This window comes from Schistocerca piceifrons, chromosome 8, assembly GCF_021461385.2.
Source record: "Schistocerca piceifrons isolate TAMUIC-IGC-003096 chromosome 8, iqSchPice1.1, whole genome shotgun sequence".
NCBI classification, from domain to species: Eukaryota; Metazoa; Arthropoda; class Insecta; order Orthoptera; family Acrididae; genus Schistocerca; species Schistocerca piceifrons.
The window spans coordinates 425,509,360-425,531,567 of NC_060145.1; the positions used below are offsets into that span (position 1 = coordinate 425,509,360).

The 22,208-nt window shown below is 43.7% G+C and overlaps 1 protein-coding gene across 1 annotated transcript in view; it reads left to right on the forward strand.

Annotated features, from left to right (window-relative positions):
- LOC124712415 (transient receptor potential channel pyrexia-like) overlaps positions 1–22,208 on the forward strand; it is a 185,222-nt gene that overhangs the window by 113,903 nt on the left and 49,111 nt on the right. The window contains exon 10 of the mRNA XM_047242708.1: positions 1,144–1,607. Within this exon, the coding sequence (XP_047098664.1) occupies positions 1,144–1,607 (464 nt within the window). The remainder of the gene's footprint in view (positions 1–1,143; positions 1,608–22,208) is intronic.

Sequence of the window (22,208 nt, forward strand, 5' to 3'; positions counted from 1 at the left end):
TTTCGCGGATGATGCTGTAGTATACAGAGAAGTTGCAGCATTAGAAAATTGTAGCGAAATGCAGGAAGATCTGCAGCGGATAGGCATTTGGTACAGGGAGTGGCAACTGTCCCTTAACATAGATAAACGTAATGTATTGCGAATACATAGAAAGAAGGATCCTTTATTGTATGATTATATGATAGCGGAACAAACACTGGTAGCAGTGTATCTGGGAGTATGCGTGCGGAACGATTTGAAGTGGAATGATCATATAAAATTAATTGTTGGTAAGGCGGGTACCAGGTTGAGATTCATTGGGAGAGTGCTTAGAAAATGTAGTCCATCAACAAAGGAGGTGGCTTACAAAACACTTGTTCGACCTATACTTGAGTATTGCTCATCAGTGTGGGATCCGTGCCAGATCGGTTTGACGGAGGAGATAGAGAAGATCCAAAGAAGAGCGGCGCGTTTCGTCACAGGGTTATTTGGTAACCGTGATTGCGTTACGGAGATGTTTAATAAACTCAAGTGACAGATTCTGCAAGAGAGGCGCTCTGCATCGCAGTATAGCTTGCTCGCCAGGTTTCGAGAGGGTGCGTTTCTGGATGAGGTATCGAATATATTGCTTCCCCCTACTTGTACCTCCCGAGGAGATCACGAATGTAAAATTAGAGAGATTAGAGCGCGCACGGAGGCTTTCAGACAGTCGTTCTTCCCGCGAACCACACGCGACTGGAACAGGAAAGGGAGGTAATGACAGTGGCACTTAAAGTGCCCTCCGCCACACACCGTTGGGTGGCTTGCGGAGTATAAATGTAGATGTAGATGCAAATCGTTTCATTGAATCACTTGAGCACAAATGGCAGCTCTGCCTTGTTATACCTTGTGTACGCGATAGTACTGCCATCTTTATTAGTGCGTATCGCCATCCTGTCACTCCAATGTAATACGTCGTATCGGGAAAACCATTGGTATCTGGATATATGTTTACTGGGATTATTTGGTTGTTTCAGTGATCTGTACCAGTTGCTCTTATTTGATCCTATAATTGTCAAACTGTAGTGTACCTTTTGGGACAGCTCTGCCCCAGGTCCTTTTACTCAGAGGCACGCCCGCAGTAAAGGTACGAGGAACTAGCTCTCCCTTGTTCTGGTGGCGCAGCTGATCTTCAAGTACGACTTCCTGCGCGGCCGGCCGTCGCTGCCCGGCAAGACGCCCCGCGAGATGGAGCCGCTGGTGTACATGAGCCGCTCGGAGAGCCTGCGCGCGCTGCTCACGCACCCGGTGCTCACCGCCTTCCTGCTCCTCAAGTGGCACACGGTGCGCGCCTTCTACTACGTCAACCTGGCCGCCTACACCGCCTTCGCGCTGCTCATGACCGCCTACATCGTGCTGCTCACCGGCGGCGCCGTCGACGACAGGGTGATGCGCTGCATCTTCAACAAGTCCTGCCTGTCCGCCGTGCTGTCCCACATCGCGCCCGTCGGGGTTCTGGCCGTCAAGTCTGCAGCCAACGTGACCGCCGCACCACCAGCAGTGGTGGTGGAGACGACCGCCAGCTCACCGCCGAACGACACCGAAGTGGAGCTGGTGCGGAACGTCTACCTGGCTCTCGTCATCATAAGGTTACTGTCTGCACTCACATGCAGAGCCTAGCTCCAATTCTTATTCCACAGAAAAAGCCATTACGCTAGTTTATAGCAATTAAATTCAGCAATGTGATATTCTTCCTCAGTGTTTGTCCCAAGTATCACTCCAATCCCGAGTGCTAATTAAAAGTGCAAAGAGCTACATTTGTGGTAATTGCTTTTGTTAATGCAACTTAAACTGAAACGCCCTCAGAAACTTTTTATGAAGCGGTAGTGATTTTTTTTATAGATAGTATCATATATGATACCCTGTACTTAAGCAAGACAATTATACACATAGAATGAGATTTTCACTCTGCAGCGGAGTGTATGCTGATTTGAAACTTTCTGGCAGTTTAAAACTCTGTGCCGGACCGAGACACGAACTCGGGACTTTTTCCTTTCGCGGGCAACTGCTCTACCATCTGAGCTACCCAAGCAGAACTCATTCTGGAAACATCCCCCAGGCTGTGGCTAAGCCATGTCTCCGCAATATCATTTCTTTCAGGAATGCTAGTTCTGCAAGGTTTGCAGGAGAGCTTCTATAAAGTTTGGAAGGTAGGAGACGAGGTACTGGCAGAAGTAAAGCAGTGAGGACGGGGAGTGAGTCGTGCTTGGTTGTCTCAGATGGTAGAGCACTTGCCCGCGAAAGGCAAAGGTCCCGAGTTCGAGTCTCGGTCCGGCACACAGTTTCAATGTGCCAGGAAGTTTCACATCAGTGAAAATCTCATTCTGGAAACATGCTCCAGGTTGTGGCTAAGTCTCGTCTTCGCAACATCATTTCTTTCAGGAGTACTAATTCTGCAAGGTTCGCAGGAGAGCTTCTGTAAAGTCTGGAAGGTAGGAGACGAGGTACTGGCAGATGTAAAGCTGTGAGGACGGGGCATGAGTTACACATAACTATGGAGTTTCATGTTGCTTTATAACAAAAAAATAGTCAGAAGCATTACACATATTGTTCATATTTGCCGTAGACTTCAAGACAGGTCAACTACAAACATGGCACCAAAAATTTCAACAATCGTAAGTAAAACAATTCAAAATATTTAAACAAAATTTTTCTAATTAAACTGTCTAGAGGAAAAGAGTAATTTTTTTTAATAACACACTTGTTTTTAATCATACTTATGTTTCCAGAGCTCGAATATTTCGGGAATTTGAGCATGAGCACTGTTCCTTCTTCTGATGGATTGCATCCTCATCCTCATCATCACATTCATCAATCTCTATATCGAACTCGTCTGGTTTAATTCTGTTGATCAGCTAAATGATCTCTTCAACAGTCAAGTCTGGGAATCAAGTGGAGAAAAATATAACCCCACTCCACAAAGTTGGCATTGAGTCCTTAGGTATCATATGTGATACATAAAAGTTTAAAGCTTATAAATTCGTTATACCGTTAATTCATAGTTCGCTATCGACTGTACAGTTTTATACGGTATTGAAGCAAGTGAAAACCCACGTAGTTACGAAAAGTTATGTCTTTATTTCCACGAGACATGCCGTGTAGTTGCATAACCTGAAGTTTCTAGTCTGTGCTGCCACATCATCATGCTGGTAGAAGCACGATCAAGAAGTTCAGCTGTGTACCCTGACGAGAAGAAAATAAAAGCTGGAGCCATCATACATGCTACCTTGCGACTGAAGAGGGTATACCAAGATCTACCCATTTGGCACTCTGTCTCCACGTGGCGCGATCTTGAGTCTAAAGAGTGTTCCAGCTGCCCCTACCGATGTTGTTTCCTTTGCAACTCGTAATGTCGTAACTGGCCTTCAAAAACCACACTCGAGATTTTCATGTTCTCCCACTTGCTACGAGCAAACTATTACTCCTACAGAAAAAAACGAAAAGGTCCTATTACTACGAAATTTAATAGTGAAATTTTGTACTTGCGTCAGAGATGATGGTTTCCAACTAATTAAAAGACAGTACAACAGTGACCTTTGATCCCCCATCTGCTCCTATTCCTCGAACATATCCGCATCCTCTACACCTCCCACCCCCTTGATCCCCCTCACCCCCTGGTTGCTCCTCTCCTCTCCCATCCCCACCCCCTGCCACGTCTTCATTGTTGTGTCCCCCCTATCCTCCACCTCTGCACCCTTCATCTCCTTTCCCAAGGTGGCTTCCATCAACTCCCCCTCCCGGATGATGCCCTCTCTCCCTCCATTTATCCCTCCTATCAACTCTGATCCTCACTCCCCCTCCTTTCCTCTGTCATTTTCCTGGGCTCCCTCTCCTCCCCTTCCATCCTCTTTTTTTTCCCCACCTCCCCTCTCTCTGCCCCCTTGTCTCCCCTGAGTCCTTTTGCATTTCCCTCCTTTGCCTCTTCTCATTCCCTCTCGAGTATGCCCTACCCCTCTCCCCTCTTATGAGTCCTCTCCCTTGGTTCCCCCCTTTCGTTTTTTCCTCTCCTCCCTCCTTGTTTTTCCCCCTCCTGCAGGTACCCCCCCCCCCCCCCAATCTGCCTTTGGCTCGGGAGTGTCATCTTTGTGCCGCCATTTTCATGCAGTGTTTTCCAGTGAGTGTTTTCCAGTGAGTGTTCCGTGTTGTGTCTTTTGGGTAGTGTTGCGAATGGCCATTATACTGTTGCTGGGTGTGATTTTTTATCTCTTGCGAACAGAAACCAGACTGTCGCCATGTTTTTTAATTGTGTGTCTACTATGTTACTTGTCTGATTCCTGTGTATTTTATTAACATTGCCAATCCCTTTTGCTTTCTGTTTTAACTTTCCGCATTTTTCCGCCATTTTACACTGTACGTCACCGTTTTATCGCCTGTTTTCCTTGTTTATTTTCTTCTTCCGTTTTTAAAAAAGTCTGTAGGCTGTAGAGCAGCATACTAAGCTGCTGCCGGCCCGCCCCCTTCGGGGGGAATTGAAAATCAATAAAGAAAAAAAAAGTGACCTTCGAACGCACCGCCACCCCCACACACATCCCTCACCAGTCAGGATTTCTAGTCCGTTGTTTGTGACGCTCACTCCTACCACTGTCAAAAATTTACGACTAAAGGAACTGTTCCCGATATTCGAACTTTTCTGGTGTTTATTGATCGAGTTATTACTCCGCCAGCGTAGTTGCCTATCTCGCTAACATTATCAATTTAAACGTGCAATGAAAGGAGAATGAGTTTCTTAAATGGTTACGCTAAAGTTAATTACGTTGATAATTCCATCCAAACTTAATCTTTACATAGATAATAGTTTCGTAGTCAGAAGGACTGACGAGCACAATTCATTTAATGCTGTTAAACTGCAAAAAATATTAGGTAAAATGAACATAAAAATCAATTTCACAATTTGTAAGTGTTCGGCTAAGCCGCTGGTCTAATAAGGCCAGCCAATGAAGCCAAAACCGGTCGAATGTGGGAAATAATTCTTGCAGTCACAGATTTTTGTACAGTGGGCGGACGGAGTGCCATGACCAACATACTAAATATGATGACCAGTGGGTTCAAAATGGTTCAAATGGCTCTGAGCACAATGGGACTCAACTGCTGCGGTCAGTAGTGCCCTAGAACTTAGAACTAGTTAAACCTAACTAACCTAAGGACATCACAAACATCCATGCCCGAGGGATGACCAGTGGGGACTGAAAGCTAGAGTGGGGGTGCGTTTGAAGGCCACTTTTGAACGATTTTCTTGAATAACTCGGAAACTACGGCATCTAGCAAAAATAGTACAAAATTGATCACAATCGCCTTTTTTCAACTCCATCTTACGCCACACCATTTGGTCAATCCGAGAGCCTTTAAGAAAAGGCACACATATTCTGATATCTCAATAACAACCCAGTATTTTAGCGACCAGTCACACATTTAAACTCTATCTTCAGCCATACCACTTCACCAATCAGAGAGCATTAGAGGCAAGGCAAGAGATAGATATCAAAATCAAATCCAGTGTCTTACTATCTTTCATCTCCACCTTTGCCGCGTCACTTAGCAAATGACAAAGCTCTCACACATATATTTTGTTCCTTCAGCCATAGCTCGTTATTTACCAGCCATTAAAACGAAACAACCAATCACATCTCAATATTTTACCTGCCATTAAAACGTAACGCCCATTCCCCATCTTTGTTCTTTGTATCTACCACTTGGCAATGACCGAAGTTCGATATTCGTACGACATTTGGTGAAAGGCACATTTAAATGTTTCCACATCTAAATTGTCAGTGTTATCTACTGAAATATGTAAAGAATTTCCTTTGTAATAGTGCAAATCACACATTGCTCGCATACTGCAACTGGTGATCTAACTTACAAAGTAAGATGTATCTGTAGACAAGGAAGGTTCGATTTTTGTAAGACACTTTGCGAAAGTGCAATGGACCCTCAATTTATGCGTCTCAGTGTTATCTTCATGTCTATATTGATCTGTAACAGAGCAAAACACATGTGACTCACTTTTGACACTACCAATGCACACTTCGTTTAACAATGTTATCTACAAATCTAAAATTTCTATCAAAAATCCGTAAACAGATTGAGGTTTGTGGCGGAACTTATGTAAGGGTCGATCAACTAAAGCGAGATATATTAAAAAGAAGTAAGTAAAATCATAATTATTTCAAAAGTAATCGCCATAGCTATTAATACAATTATTCCACTGTAAGAAAACAAGGCCAGTGCGTTCATGAAAAAATGTTTGCAGCTGCCTATGAAACCATAACTGTATTCAAGGCATGCATCTCTTTATCCGAAGCAAATCGGCAGCCATTAGCGCCATTCTGTAGTTCACAAAAATATGGAAATCACATGGGAAGAGGTTCGACCTCTATGGAGGATGTCTAAGGGCTTTTGAGCGAAATATTTCACATAGTAGCAAATTTTTGTACAGTGGCAGGAGAGAGCGCGAAGAACAACATACTAGAAATCCTGACCGGTGGGAGCCGAGTGTGGAAGCTAACTTTTGTACGCTTTCTTAACTAACTCCAAAACCGTCGCCTCTAAGAAAAGAAAAGATCCTGTTAATTTTTCTGTAGAACTAATAGTTTGCGCGTAGCAAGCGATAGAATATGAAAACGTCGCGCGTGGTATTTGAAGCCAGACATAAAATTGCGGGTTGCATGAAACGACATCGGTAGGAGTAGCTGAATTTTCCTGTTTGTGGAGAGTATGTTGCCTACGTTGCGTCAGTCCCCCAACATGTTTACTTCAAACGAGAATCCGCTTTTTGCTATTGTTTGTTTATATCATCAAAGAGTCATTTTCAGCATAAAAGGGTTTCCCTCATCTCCTCCAGCCACTAAGTACACCTGCAAATGAACTAACCAACACGAATATTAATAATAATTAAACTGCAGTAGTTTTTAGCGGCTGTTGGAAGCTAGTTACGGAGATGATCCACACTGGTGGCCGTTAAAACTGTAACGCCATGAAGGCGGCATGCAAGAAACGTCAAACCGGCAAGACGTCTACCATTTGCTTGGATAAGAAAATGTTTAAAATTTGAGCACAAGTACACAAAGAAGGTAGGAGGAAGGCCATTTACATCATGTGTGTAGAGCGAGGTTACATGCATATGTATGTTGGTTGTTTGTGGTAAGATCGTTTTGTGCCTTGTGTAAGAAGAAGTCTACCACCATATGTTGCAAATTCGAAAGCGGCAGGATCTTCGCCTATCGAGTCTGCGATTTCTCGTTCTGCGACATTGCTACTAGTGTTGATCACGATCTATGACTGTAACTTAGTGGTCCAGGAGAGTCATTGTATTGTATTGTATGTTAACCGGGGACCTAGAAACGACTTAGAGGCTCCGTCCCCGCCGCAGCCGCGTTGGTCCACAACCCCACGACGACTACCGCAGTCCACTTCACCCCTCCGCCGCCCCACACCGAACCCAGGGTTATTGTGCGGTTCGGCCCCGGTGGACACCCCCCCCCCCCCCCAGGGAACGTCTCACACCAGACGAGTGTAACCCCTATGTTTGCGTGGTAGAGTAATGGTGGTGTACGCGTACGTGGAGAACTTGTTTGCGCAGCAATCGCCGACATAGTGTAACTGAGGCAGAATAAGGGGAACCAGCCCGCATTCGCCGAGGCAGATGGAAAACCGCCTAAAAACCATCCACAGACTGGTCAGTTCACCGGACCTCGACACAAATCCGCCGGGCGGGTTCGTGCCGGGGACCAGGCACTCCTTCCCGCCCGGAAAGTCGTGCGTTAGACCGCAGGGCCAACTGGGCGGACAGGAGAGTCAGAATCAACAGCATGCAGCATCACAACGGCCCCACGAGATTAGCGCTTGAGAGGACGGACCTTCTGTTCGGTTTAGCCATTCAGGATTGTACAGCCACAGCATGTATTTAGTGTCTGAAAATGATGTTCTTTGCAACAAGGCAAGTGTGCACATTGTAGTATTTCTGTCCTTATTCTTTTTTGTTTTGTTTTGTTTTGCTCCCTTACGTTTTTCATGTAAACAGTTTTATTTGTCCCATATGAACCGTGTCGCCTCTGATATGTGGCTTGAAGTACTACAACAATAAGATATTTCTTCGGCGCCTTGTGAAAATGGTACTGAGACACAAAATTCTCTTGCATTAATAACACACAGAGAACACAAAAAAACTTCTGAAACTACCATAGTGTTTTTAATTTTTCTTTATTTATAAAGTTACTTTGAATATACACTTGCATTTAAATATAAACTGACAGAAAAAATCGCAACTCCAAAAAATAATTAATGTAGAATAGTGAAATTTCGGTAATCCATGTGTCTTTTTTTTTTTTGGTCATCAGTCTACTGACTGGTTTGATGCGGCCCGCCACGAATTCCTTTCCTGTGCTAACCTCTTCATCTCAGAGTAGCACTTGCAACCTACGTCCTCAATTATTTGCTAGACATATTCCAATCTCTGTCTTCCTCTACAGTTTTTGTCCTCTACAGCTCCCTCTAGTACCATGGAAGTCATTCCCTCATGTCTTAGCAGATGTCCTATCATCCTGTCCCTTCTCTTTATCAGTGTTTTCCACATATTCCTTTCCTCTCCGATTCTGCGTAGAACCTCCTCATTCCTTACCCTATCAGTCCACCTAATTTTCAACATTCGTCTATAGCACCACATCTCAAATGCTTCGATTCTCTTCTGTTCCGGTTTTCCCACAATCCATGTTTCACTACCACACAATGCTGTACTCCAGACGTACATCCTCAGAAATTTCTTCCTCAAATTAAGGCCGGTATTTGATATTAGTAGACTTCTCTTGGCCAGAAATGCCTTTTTTGCCATAGCGAGTCTGCTTTTGATGTCCTCCTTGCTCCGTCCGTCATTGGTTATTTTACTGTCTAGGTAGCAGAATTCCTTAACTAGGTGTTCTCATTTCTACTACTTCTCATTACCCTCGTCTTTCTCCGATTTAGTCTCAAACCATACTGTGTATTCATTAGACTGTTCATTCCGTTCAGCAGATCATTTAATTCGTCTTCACTTTCACTCAGGATAGCAATGTCATCAGCGAATCGTATCATTGATATCCTTTCATCTTGTATTTTAATTCCACTCCTGAACCTTTCTTTTATTTCCATCATTGCTTCCTCGATGTACAGATTGAAGAGTAGGGGCGAAAGGCTACAGCCTTGTCTTACACCCTTCTTAATACGAGCACTTCGTTCTTGATCGTCCACTTTTATTATTCCCTCTTGGTTGTTGTACATATTGTATATGACCCGTCTCTCCCTATAGCTTGCCCCTACTTTTTTCAGAATCTCCAACAGCTTGCACCATTTTATATTGTCGAACGCTTTTTCCAGGTCGACAAATACTATGAAAGTGTCTTGATTTTTCTTTAGCCTTGCTTTCATTATTAACCGTAACGTCAGAATTGCCTCTCTCGTCCCTTTACTTTTCCTAAAGCCAAACTGATCATCACCTAGCGCATTCTCAATTTTCTTTCCCATTCTTCTGTATATTGTTCTTGCAAGCAGCTTCGATGCATGAGCTGTTAAGCTGATTGTGCGATAATTCTCGCACTTGTCAGCTCTTGCCGTCTTCGGAATTGTGTGGATGATACTTTTCCGAAAGTCGGTTGGTATGTCGCCTGACTCATATATTCTACACACCAACGGTAATAGTCGTTTTGTTGCCACTTCCCCCAATGATTTTAGAAATTTTGATGGAATGTTATCTATCCCTTCTGCCTTATTTGACCGTAAGTCCTCCAAAGCTCTTTTAAATTCCGATTCTAATACTGGATCCCCTATCTCTTCTAAATCGACTCTTGTTTCTTCTTCTATCACATCAGACAAATCTTCACCCTCATAGAGGCTTTCAGTGTATTCTTTCCACCTATCTGCTCTCTCCTCTGCATTTAACAGTAGAATTCCCGTTGCACTCTTAATGTTACCACCGTTGCTTTTAATGTCACCAAAGGTGACTTCCTATTTATTTCATTCCTCAGCGACTTGTATTTCTGTATTCCTGATTTTCCTGGAACATGTTTGTACTTCCTCCTTTCATCAATCAACTGAAGTATTTCTTCTGTTACCCATGGTTTCTTCGCAGCTACCTTCTTTGTACCTATGTTTTCCATCCCAACTTCTGTGATGGCCCTTTTTAGACATGTCCATTCCTCTTCAACTGTACTGCCTACTGCGCTATTCGTTATTGCTGTATCTATAGCGTTAGAGAACTTCAAACGTATCTCGTCATTCCTTAGTACTTCCGTATCCCACTTCTTTGCATATTGATTCATCCTGACTAATGTCTTGAACTTCAGCCTACTCTTCATCACTACTATATTGTGATCTGAGTCTATATCTGCTCCTGGGTACACCTTACAATCCAGTATCTGATTTCGGAATCTCTGTCTGACCATGATGTAATCTAATTGAAATCTTCCCGTATCTCCCGGCCTTTTCCAAGTATACCTCCTCCTCTTGTGATTCTTGAACAGGGTATTCGCTATTATTAGCTGAAACTTGTTACAGAACTCAATTAGTCTTTCTCCTCTTTCATTCCTTGTCCCAAGCCCATATTGTCCTGTAACCTTTTCTTCTACTCCTTCCCCTACAACTGCATTCCAGTCGCCCATGACTATTAGATTTTCGTCCCCCTTTACATACTGCATTACCCTTTCAATATCCTCATACACTTTCTCTATCTGACACTTCTTCAATTACAGGCCTCATGTCCTGTGGATACACGTTACGTGTCTTTAATGCAGTGGTTTCCATTGCCTTCTGCATCCTCATGTCGTTGATCATAGCTGATTCTTCCGCCTTTAGGGGCAATTTCCCACCCCTAGGACAAGAGAGTGCCCTGAACCTTTATCCGCTCCTCCGCCCTCTTTGACAAGGCCGTTGGCAGAATGGGGCTGACTTCTTATGCCACAAGTCTTCGGCCGCCAATGCTGATTATTTCTCAAAATTTAGGCAGTGGCGGGGATGGAACCCGGGACCGAAGACGTTTTTGATTATGAATCAAAGACACTACCCCTAAACCACGGGTACACTCCATTTGTCTAGATAACGTATGGTCTGTCAATACAGAGACAGTTATGCTGTTTGTGAATGACATTAAGTGTTGTTGTCCGATGATGTCCTATTTGTGCCCGATTGGAGACAGATGTGGAGATCGAGCAAGTCAAGACAACAATCTCACACTCCGCAGAGCATGTTAGGATAAAACAGCGGTATGTGGGGCGAGCATTATCCAGCTGGACAATACCACCTGGAAAGCTGTTCATGAGTGGCAGCACAACATGTCGGCCGGCCGGTGTGGCCGAGTGGTTCTAGGCGCTTCAGTCTGGAATCGCGCTGCTGCTACGGTCGCAGGTTCGAATCCTGCCTCAGGCAAGGATGTGTGTAATGTCCTTAGGTTAGTTAGGTTTAAGTAGTTCTAAGTTATAGGGGACTGATGACCTCAGATGTTAAGGCCCATAGTGCTCAGAGCCATTTGAACCATTTTTGAACAACATATCGAATCACCAAATGTTCAAATGTGTGTGAAATCTTATGGGACTTAACTGCTAAGGTCATCAGTCCCTAAGCTTACACGCTACTTAACTTAAATTATCCTAAGGACAAACACACACACCCATGCCCGAGGGAGGATTCGAACCTCCGCCGGAACCAGCCGCACAGTCCATGACTGCAGCGCCTTAGTCGTATCACCAGACTCACCTATAAAGTTGCGCTCATGATACGCTGGAAAACCACAAGACTGCTCCTGCTGACATAAGAAATCACATCCCAGACCATAACTTCATTTGTATAGGTCCAGTGTGTCTAGCACGGCCGCGCGGAGTGGGCGCACGGTTTGAGGCGCCATGTCACGGATTGCGTGGCCTCTCCCGTCGGAGATTCTAGTCCTCCCTCGGGCATGGAAGTGTGTGTTCTTCTTAGCATAGTTTAAGTAGTGTTTAAGTCTAGGAACCGATGTTCTCAGCAGTTTGGTCCCTTAGAAATTCACACACATTTTCTAGCACTCAGACAGGTTGGTAGCACGCCCTCAACTGGCCTTCTCCTAAGCAACACACGGCCATCACTGGCACCGAGGCAGAACCAGCTTCCACCAGAAAACACAACAGACCTCCATACGTTCCTCCAATGAGCTCTCGCTTGACACCACTGAAATTACAAATAGTGGTGGTTTGGAGTCGGTGGACTGCACGCTACGGAACGTCTGGCTCGGTGCTGTCCTTGCAGTAATCGATTTGTAACATTTCATTGTGTCATTGTGGTACCAACTGCTGTTCAGATTGCTTCTGCAGGTGTAGTACTATGCAACAGAGCCACACGCCGAAGACAATGGTCTTTTCTCTCGATAGTTCCACGTGGCCATGCGGAGCTCGGTCTTCTTGCGACCGCACTTGCTCGTGGCCATCGCTGTGAGCAATCATGGACAATGACTACATTCCCGCCAAGTCTTTCTGCAGTGTCACAGCAGGATCATCGAGCTTATCATAGCCCTATTACACGACCCCGTTCAAACTCAGTGACGCGTTGATAATGGGGTCTTTGTAAGGCAAACCGGACTTACATCCTCAAAGTGGCGCTATTAGCGCCATTACTCTGCTATTGGCGCGAAATTTGAATACACAGGTGTAGAAACACGCGTTCCAACTTTCTCTTTTCCCACGAAACTCCTCCTTGGTGTTGCGACTTTTTTCATTCACTGTATTTATTCTGTTACAGTAACGTTAAAGACGCAGTCGCTTTCATGCACATTCTTATAATAATAAATACGAGGGTAATCCCAAAAGTAAGGTCTCCTATTTTTTTAATAAGTACATAGACCTGTTTATTTCTACAATGATTTACATCGGTTTACAGCTTGAACATTTAGCTATTTCTCGACATAATCACCATTTCTCTCGATGCATTTTTGTAGACACTGTGGCGTGTCAACCAGCTCGCCGCCATGCTATTCAGACAATTATGAACCTCTTCTTTCACCTTGTCGTCGGAACTGAATCGCTTTCCGGCCAAATGTTCTTTTAACCTAGGGAACAGGTGATAGTCACTGGGCGCCAAGTCGGGACTATAGGGTGGGTGGGTGATTATGTTCCACTGAAACTGCTGCAGGAGAGTAACGGTTAGCCGAGCGATGTGTGAGCGAGCGTTGTCATGGAGAATGTGTACGCCCTTGCTCAACATTCCTCTTCTCCGGTTCTGAATTGCCCGTTTCAGTTTTTTCAGAGTCTCACAGTACCTGTCAGCGTTAATAGTGCTCCCAGCGATTCAGCTCCGACGACGAGGTGAAAGAAGAAGCTCATAACTTTCTGAACAGCATGGCGGCGAGCTGGTGTGACATAGGCATACAAAAACTGTCACAGCGTTTACAAAAATGAATCTACATAAATGGTGATCATGTCGAAAAACAGCTAAATGTTCACGCTGTAAACTGATGTAAACCATTGCAGAAATAAACAGGTCTATGTACTTATAAAAAAAATAGGACACCTTACTTTTGGGATTAGCCTCGTATCTGATAATACTGGGTCAGTTTGAGGAAAAGTGTCTTATTTCTTTCACTCACGAACTAGAATTAACTTCTATGGCATGGTCTAAAAGAAGTAGATAACACACAGAGTATAATATGATCATTTGCCTTGCTTAATCGTAGGTGGGAACATCTGTTTAACATTAAAGGATAGGTATGATTTATTGAGAAATAAAAACTTTGAGGTTCGTCGATGACATTGTAATTATGTCAGAGACAGCAAAGGACTTGAAAGAGCAGTTGAACGGAATGGACAGTGTCTTGAAAGGAGGATATAAGATGAACATCAACAAAAGCAAAACGAGGATAATCGAATGTAGTCGAATTAAATCGGGTGATGCTGAGGGAATTAGATTAGGAAATGAGACACTTAAACTAGTAAAGGAGTTTTGATATTTTGGGAGCAAAATAACTGATGACGGTCGAAGTAGAGGGGATATAAAATGTAGACTGGCAATGGCAAGGAAAGCGTTTCTGAAGGAGAGAAATTTGTTAACATCGAGTATAGATTTAAGTGTCAGGAAGACGTTTCCGAAAGTATTCGTATGGAGTGTAGCCATGTATGGAAGTGAAACATGGACGATAAATAGTTTGGACAAGAAGAGAATTGAAGCTTTCGAAATGTGGTGCTACAGAAGAATGCTGAAGATTAGATGGGTAGATCACATAACTAATGAGGAAGTATTGAATAGGATTGGGGAGGAGAGAAGTTTATGGCACAACTTGACTAGAAGAAGGGATCGGTTGGTAGGACATGTTCTCAGACATCAAGGGATCGCCAATTTAGTATTGGAGGGCAGCGTGGAGGGTAAAAATCGTGGAGGGAGACCAAGAGATGAATACGCCAAGCAGATTCAGAAGGATGTAGGTTGCAGTAGGTACTGGGAGATGAAGAAGCTTGCACAGGATAGAGTACCATGGAGAGCTGCATGAAACCAGTCTCAGGACTGAAGACCACAACAACAACATGATTTATTTCTACACTGTAGGTAAAAAACCAGAGATAATATTACACGGACATTTATGAGGTTATTTATTCCTTAATGATTTGTATCACAACGATCCAGTCTGCTAAAATTAGTGATAAGCTAGAAAATAAATTCGTGTAACTCCAATTACTGAAAAATGGATATTTAGTAATCCTTGTGTACAACTGCATGCAAAATTTTTAACAAAATTACTATTATTATTACTATTACTATTATTATTACGGTTTTATTGTTACATAATGTGCCCATATTGTAACACATGAAAGTAATATACTTTTGCTATTTAGTGCCTACAGTTTGGACACAAGTAGGTAATATATATACGTCTGTTATCGTTTCCACCCTTTAAGTTTGTCTAGTTACGATTGTTTGACGGGCGGAATTCACACTGTATAGGTTTTATCGTTGTTTCTGTCGTTGCCCACTGCAACACTGGAACAGTACCAAGTTTGTTTGCGTGACAGGAGGGGACAAAGTGACCGCGCAGAGTTGCGACTTTAAATCAGTTTTCGGTGAAATACCTACAATTAGTAACAGAAGACAAACAGGGCTTCACAGAAATTAGCGCAAAAAATATGAAAATTGTGGAAAAAAGAATTCGTAACATGAAAACTTAAGTTTCGCAACTCCAGTTAAGTTTTGACCACCAGCACGTGTCCCGTTAAGATGAAATGCAAATGTCGGTCGAAAACGTGAAGAACTATTCCACTGAGGATAGCCTAAAGTAAAAGGCGAAATGCATCTAGAATAAATAAAATAAATTACAGCAAGAAAAGATATATGGACATTCTTGACATACTCGTGATTCGTCCGATCTTGGAAGGTGGAATCTTGACGCAATATGGTGCTTTGTGACTGATTTTCCGTGTTTTTCTAAAAATACTCCCTTTGTCACTTTGTTTGCATTCCAACCGAAAAAATTCACAAAATACAAGCTTGTTGTTGTTGTGGTCTTCAGTCCTGAGACTGGTTTGATGCAGCTCTCCATGCTACTCTATCCTATGCAAACTTCTTCATCTCCCAGTACCTACTGCAACCTACATCCTTCTGAATCTGCTTAGTGTATTCATCTCTTGGTCTCCCTCTACGATTTTTACCCTCCACGCTGCCCTCCAATGCTAAATTTGTGATCCCTTGATGCCTCAAAACATGTCCTACCAACCGATCCCTTCTTCTAGTCAAGTTGTGCCACAAACTTCTCTTCTCCCCAATCCTATTCAATACCTCCTCATTAGTTACGTGATCTACACACCTTATCTTCAGCATTCTTCTGTAGCACCACATTTCGAAAGCTTCTATTCTCTTCTTGTCCATACTAGTTATCGTCCATGTTTCACTTCCATACATGGCTACACTCCATACAAATACTTTCAGAAACGACTTCCTGACACTTAAATCTATACTCGATGTTAACAAATTTCTCTTCTTCAGAAACGATTTCCTTGCCATTGCCAGTCTACATTTTATATCCTCTCTACTTCGACCATCATCAGTTATTTAACTCCCTAAATAGCAAAACTCCTTTACTACTTTAAGTGTCTCATTTCCTAATCTAATTCCCTCAGCATCACCCGATTTAATTTGAGTACATTCCATTATCCTCGTTTTGCTTTTGTTGACGTTCATCTTATATCCTCCTTTCAAGACACTGTTCATTCCGTTCAACTGCTCTTCCAAGTCCTTTGCTGTCTCTGACAGAATTACAATGTCATCGAGGAACCTCAAAGTTTTTACTTCTTCTCCATGAATTTTAATACCTACTCCGAATTTTTCTTTTGTTTCCTTTACTGCTTGCTCAATATACAGATTGAATAAGATCGGGGAGAGGCTACAACCCTGTCTCACTCCTTTCCCAACCACTGCTTCCCTTTCAAGCCCCTCGGCTCATAACTGCCATCTGGTTTCTGTACAAATTGTAAATAGCCTTTCGCTCCCTGTATTTTACCCCTGCCACCTTTAGAATGTGAAAGAGAGTATTCCAGTCAACATTGTCAAAAGCATTCTCTAAGTCTACAAATGCTAGAAACGTAGGTTTGCCTTTTCTTAATCTTTCTTCTAAGATAAGTCGTAAGGTTAGTATTCCAACATTTCTACGGAATCCAAACTGATCTTCCCCGAGGTCCGCTTCTACCAGTTTTTCCATTCGTCTGTAAAGAATTCGCGTTAGTATTTTGCAGCTGTGACTTATTAAACTGATAGGTCGGTAATTTTCACATCTGTCAACACCTGCTTTCTTTGGGATTGGAATTATTATATTCTTCTTGAAGTCTGAGGGTATTTCGCCTGTCTCATACAGCTTGCTCACCAGATGGTAGAGTTTTGTCATGACTGGTTCTCCCAAGGCCACCAGTAGTTCTAATGGAATGTTGTCTACTCCCGGGGCCCTGTTTCGACTCAGGTCTTTCAGTGCTCTGTCAAACTCTTCACGCAGTATCATATCTCCCATTTCATCTTCATCTACATCCTCTTCCATTTCCATAATATTGTCCTCAAGTACATCGCCCTTGTATAAACCCTCTATATACTCCTTCCACCTTTCTGCCTTCCCTTCTTTGCTTAGAACTGGGTTGCCATCTGAGCTCTTGATATTCATACAAGTGGTTCTCTTCTCCCCAAAGGTCTCTTTAATTTTCCTGTAGGCAGTATCTATCTTACCCCTACTGAGGCAAGCCTCTACATCCTTACATTTGTCCTCTAGCCATCCCTGCTTAGCCATTTTGCACTTCCCGTCGATCTCATTTTTGAGACGTTTGTATTCCTTTTTGCCTGCTCCATTCACTGCATTTTTATATTTTCTCCTTTCATCAATTAAATTCAATATTTCTTCTGTTACCCAAGGATTTCTATTAGCCCTCGTCTTTTTACCTACTTGATCGTCTGCTGCTTTCACTACTTCATCCCTCAGGGCTACCCATTCTTCTTCTATCGTATTTCTTTCCCCCATTCCTGTCAATTGTTCCCTTATGCTCTCCCTGAAACTCTCTACAACCTCTCGTTCTTTCAGTTTATCCAGTCCCATCTCCTTAAATTCCCACCTTTTTGCAGTTTCTTCAGTTTCAATCTGCAGTTCATAACCAAGAGATTGTGGTCAGAATCCATATCTGCCCCTGGAAGTGTCTTACAATTTAAAACCTGGTTCCTAAATCTCTGTCTTACCATTATATAATCTATCTGATACCTTTTAGTACTCCAGGATTCTTCCAGGTATACAACCTTCTTTTATGATTCTTGAACCAAGTGTTAGCTATGATTAAGTTATGCTCTGTGCAAAATTCTACAAGGCGGCTTCCTCTTTCATTTCTTCCCCCCAATCCATATTCACCTACTATGTTTCCTTCTCTCCCTTTTCCTACTGACGAATTCCAGTCACCCATGACTATTAAATTTTCGTCTCCCTTCACTACCTGAATAATTTATTTTATCTCGTCATACATTTAATCAATTTCTTCACCATCTGCAGAGCTAGTTGGCATATAAACTTGTACTACTGTAGTAGGCATGGGCTTTGTGTCTATCTTGGCCACAATAATGCGTTCACTATGCTGTTTGTAGTAGCTAACCCGCACTCCTATTTTTTTATTCATTATTAAACCTACTCCTGCATTACCTCTGTTTGATTTTGTATTTATAACCCTGTAATCACCTGACCAGAAGTCTTGTTCCTCCTGCCACCGAACTTCACTAATTCCCACTATATCTAATTTCAACCTATCCATTTCTCTTTTTAAATTTTCTAACCTACCTGCCCGATTAAGGGATCTGACATTCCACGCTCCGATCCGTAGAACGCCAGTTTTCTTTCTCCTGATAACGACGTCCTCTTGAGTAGTTCCCGCCCGGAGATCCGAATGGGGGACTATTTTACCTCCGGAATATTTTACCCAAGAGGACGCCATCATCATTTAATCATACAGTAAAGCTGCATGTCCTCGGGAAAAATTGCGGCTGTAGTTTCCCCTTGCTTTCAGCCGTTCGCAGTACCAGCACAGCAAGGCCGTTTTGGTTAATGTTACAAGGCCAGATCAGTCAATCATCCAGACTGTTGCCCCTGCAACTACTGAAAAGGCTGCTGCCCCTCTTCAGGAACCACATGTTTGTCTGGCCTCTCAACAGATACCCCTCCTTTGTGGTTGCACCTACGGTACGGCCATCTGTATCGCTGAGGCCCGCAAGCCTCCCCACCAACGGCAAGGTCCATGGTTCATACACGCTTAGTGTGCAGAAACGTCAAGAAAGATATAAAAAAAAAACAACCACTGGCCGTCGATCAGTTTTTCGTGTACAAGTATATTTGGTAGTTGAGTTAATCTGTCAACAACCCCTTTACCTGTGTTGTAATCCATGATCATTTCTGGCTTTTTGTCACTTGTATTGTTAATTTGGCGATAGTGACGCATCATGCTCATAAGTATGACATTTTTGTTTTTCCTTGGAATATGTGGTAAAATGATGAACTTCACTTTTGTTTATTTTTTGTGGAAGCAGTGGCTCGTTTTCTCATGTAATTTCTAGGAGTGCGATTTTGCTTTTCAGCAGCTATTGTTTCAAATCATATGAAGTAAAAAAATTCTCTCAATTTCTGACGTCTTAGTTGAGTGGTAAGTTTGAACATATATCGCATAGCTTCAGTTTCTGTTTAAATTACTTTGTTTGCATAGATGTGCGATTTTAACCCATATGAAATTTCACTGTCGTAAAGAGTCTATATTTTTTTCCATATTTTGCTAGTTTACTCAGAATGTACTGTCCGAAAGGACATCGAAACCCAGTGAGTTGTTCGACCGTCATCCTTGCTCGGGAAGTATGTAATTTGGGAATGATTTCTACCTATTTTTCTCAAACACTACGAATTTCAGCAATTTTGTAAGTACATAACATATGCTGTATAGTTGATTTCTTGTCAAATAGCACTGCACGTCAGTTTTCACTATATTTTTTTCGTGACATACACTCCTGGAAATTGAAATAAGAACACCGTGAATTCATTGTCCCAGGAAGGGGAAACTTTATTGACACATTCCTGGGGTCAGATACATCACATGATCACACTGACAGAACCACAGGCACATAGACACAGGCAACAGAGCATGCACAATGTCGGCACTAGTACAGTGTATATCCACCTTTCGCAGCAATGCAGGCTGCGATTCTCCCATGGAGACGATCGTAGAGATGCTGGATGTAGTCCTGTGGAACGGCTTGCCATGCCATTTCCATCTGGCGCCTCAGTTGGACCAGCGTTCGTGCTGGACGTGCACACCGCGCGAGACGACGCTTCATCCAGTCCCAAACATGCTCAATGGGGGACAGATCCGGAGATCTTGCTGGCCAGGGTAGTTGACTTACACCTTCTAGAGCACGTTGGGTGGCACGGGATACATGCGGACGTGCATTGTCCTGTTGGAACAGCAAGTTCCCTTGCCGGTCTAGGAATGGTAGAACGATGGGTTCGATGACGGTTTGGATGTACCGTGCACTATTCAGTGTCCCCTCGACGATCACCAGTGGTGTACGGCCAGTGTAGGAGAACGCTCCCCACACCATGATGCCGGGTGTTGGCCCTGTGTGCCTCGGTCGTATGCAGTCCTGATTGTGGCGCTCACCTGCACGGCGCCAAACACGCATACGACCATCATTGGCACCAAGGCAGAAGCGACTCTCATCGCTGAAGACGACACGTCTCCATTCGTCCCTCCATTCATGCCTGTCGCGACACCACTGGAGGCGGGCTGCACGATGTTGGGGCGTGAGCGGAAGACGGCCTAACGGTGTGCGGGACCGTAGCCCAGCTTCATGGAGACGGTTGCGAATGGTCCTCGCCGATACCCCAGGAGCAACAGTGTCCCTAATTTGCTGGGAAGTGGCGGTGCGGTCCCCTACGGCACTGCGTAGGATCCTACGGTCTTGGCGTGCATCCGTGCGTCGCTGCGGTCCGGTCCCAGGTCGACGGGCACGTGCACCTTCCGCCGACCACTGGCGACAACATCGATGTACTGTGGAGACCTCACGCCCCACGTGTTGAGCAATTCGGCGGTACGTCCACCCGGCCTCCCGCATGCCCACTATACGCCCTCGCTCAAAGTCCGTCAACTGCACATACGGTTCACGTCCACGCTGTCGCGGCATGCTACCAGTGTTAAAGACTGCGATGGAGCTCCGTATGCCACGGCAAACTGGCTGACACTGACGGCGGCGGTGCACAAATGCTGCGCAGCTAGCGCCATTCGACGGCCAACACCGCGGTTCCTGGTGTGTCCGCTGTGCCGTGCGTGTGATCATTGCTTGTACAGCCCTCTCGCAGTGTCCGGAGCAAGTATGGTGGGTCTGACACACCGGTGTCATGTGTTCTTTTTTCCATTTCCAGGTGTGTATTAGATATTTCTAGTTACATTGTCTCCCGAAATGTATTATGGCCAGTGTAGTTATCCCACAAGCTTTCTGTAGACCCTCTGTATCATCGACATACACCAGAATGAACCAACAACTCGATATTTGCTTAATACGGTTCACTGTCAATATTTTTCCACTGTTGGACATAAATTAGCTCACCTTCAATGCTTGGCATCGAAAAAAGTCGAATCAAATAAACCTTTTATATAACTTATTCTGGTGGCAGTATACCTTATATTTCCAGGCGTGCTCTTGAATATGTTGGTTACAGAGAAACTTCTATGTCGCAGCATCAGACATAACTGCCATTCCCTAGGCTTTTGCAGTACGTAAGTTTCCAATTTGCTGTTTCTTGCCAACAGTTTGGACAAATAAAGGTAACAAATATTTCTTGAAGTTAAAGTTTGTCCAGCATGTTAAACATGTTGGTTCAGGTCCCTGAATTTTAGTCAGTACTTGGAAACAAATAACAGCATAAGTTGCAATTTTATCTTGCAATGCAATGAAGGCGCCAGTCACGAAAGCCATTTTGAGGCAGTTACCCACCTATTGTCACGGATAAAAATACAGAAAAGGAACCACCACAGCCTCATCATCAGGAAATTTATTTCAAACGCCTACTTTTAAGTGCAGCACTTACACACTCTCATATATTTATTTATTAGCCCAGTGTTTATTCGCCTAGACCAAGGCGATTCTCAAGTGGTAAGAGCGCAACCTCAGAGAGGTTCCTAGATAGACTAAGACCATTTTCAGGTGATTACGAAGATAGATTTGTGTAGGTAAACAGGAAGAACAAGGGCACAACAAATGATTATGGGCCTAACGTCATGGAGGTACACCAGACCAAGGAGACTTTCCAGTGATTGTGAACTCAGAATTGTGGAGGCACACAAACAGAGCAAGGCAAGTCGCTATGCGTCTAATTTCGTAGAGATACACAGACAGACCAAGGCCAGTTTCACGTGGTTATGAGTGCAGCAGCGCGAAGGCACACAAATTATGTCCAGGTGAATCCAATAGGCTGGGCAGCGTGGAGGACTTAGAAATCGACGCTAGATTTTCGTTGCAGAGAATCAGTCAAATCAGCTGGAGCAAACATTCGACTGTTAATACTTAGAAGATTAGTGAGCTTTTGTGCTATCCAGTCGTTGTGCCATGTAATGATGTAACAATCACGGAAAGAAATAGTGACCTGTGAACCTACTGGCAACTTTCGAGACTGGATTAATAAAAAAATTGGCCAAGTGCGAATACGACTTGTGTTATGAGGG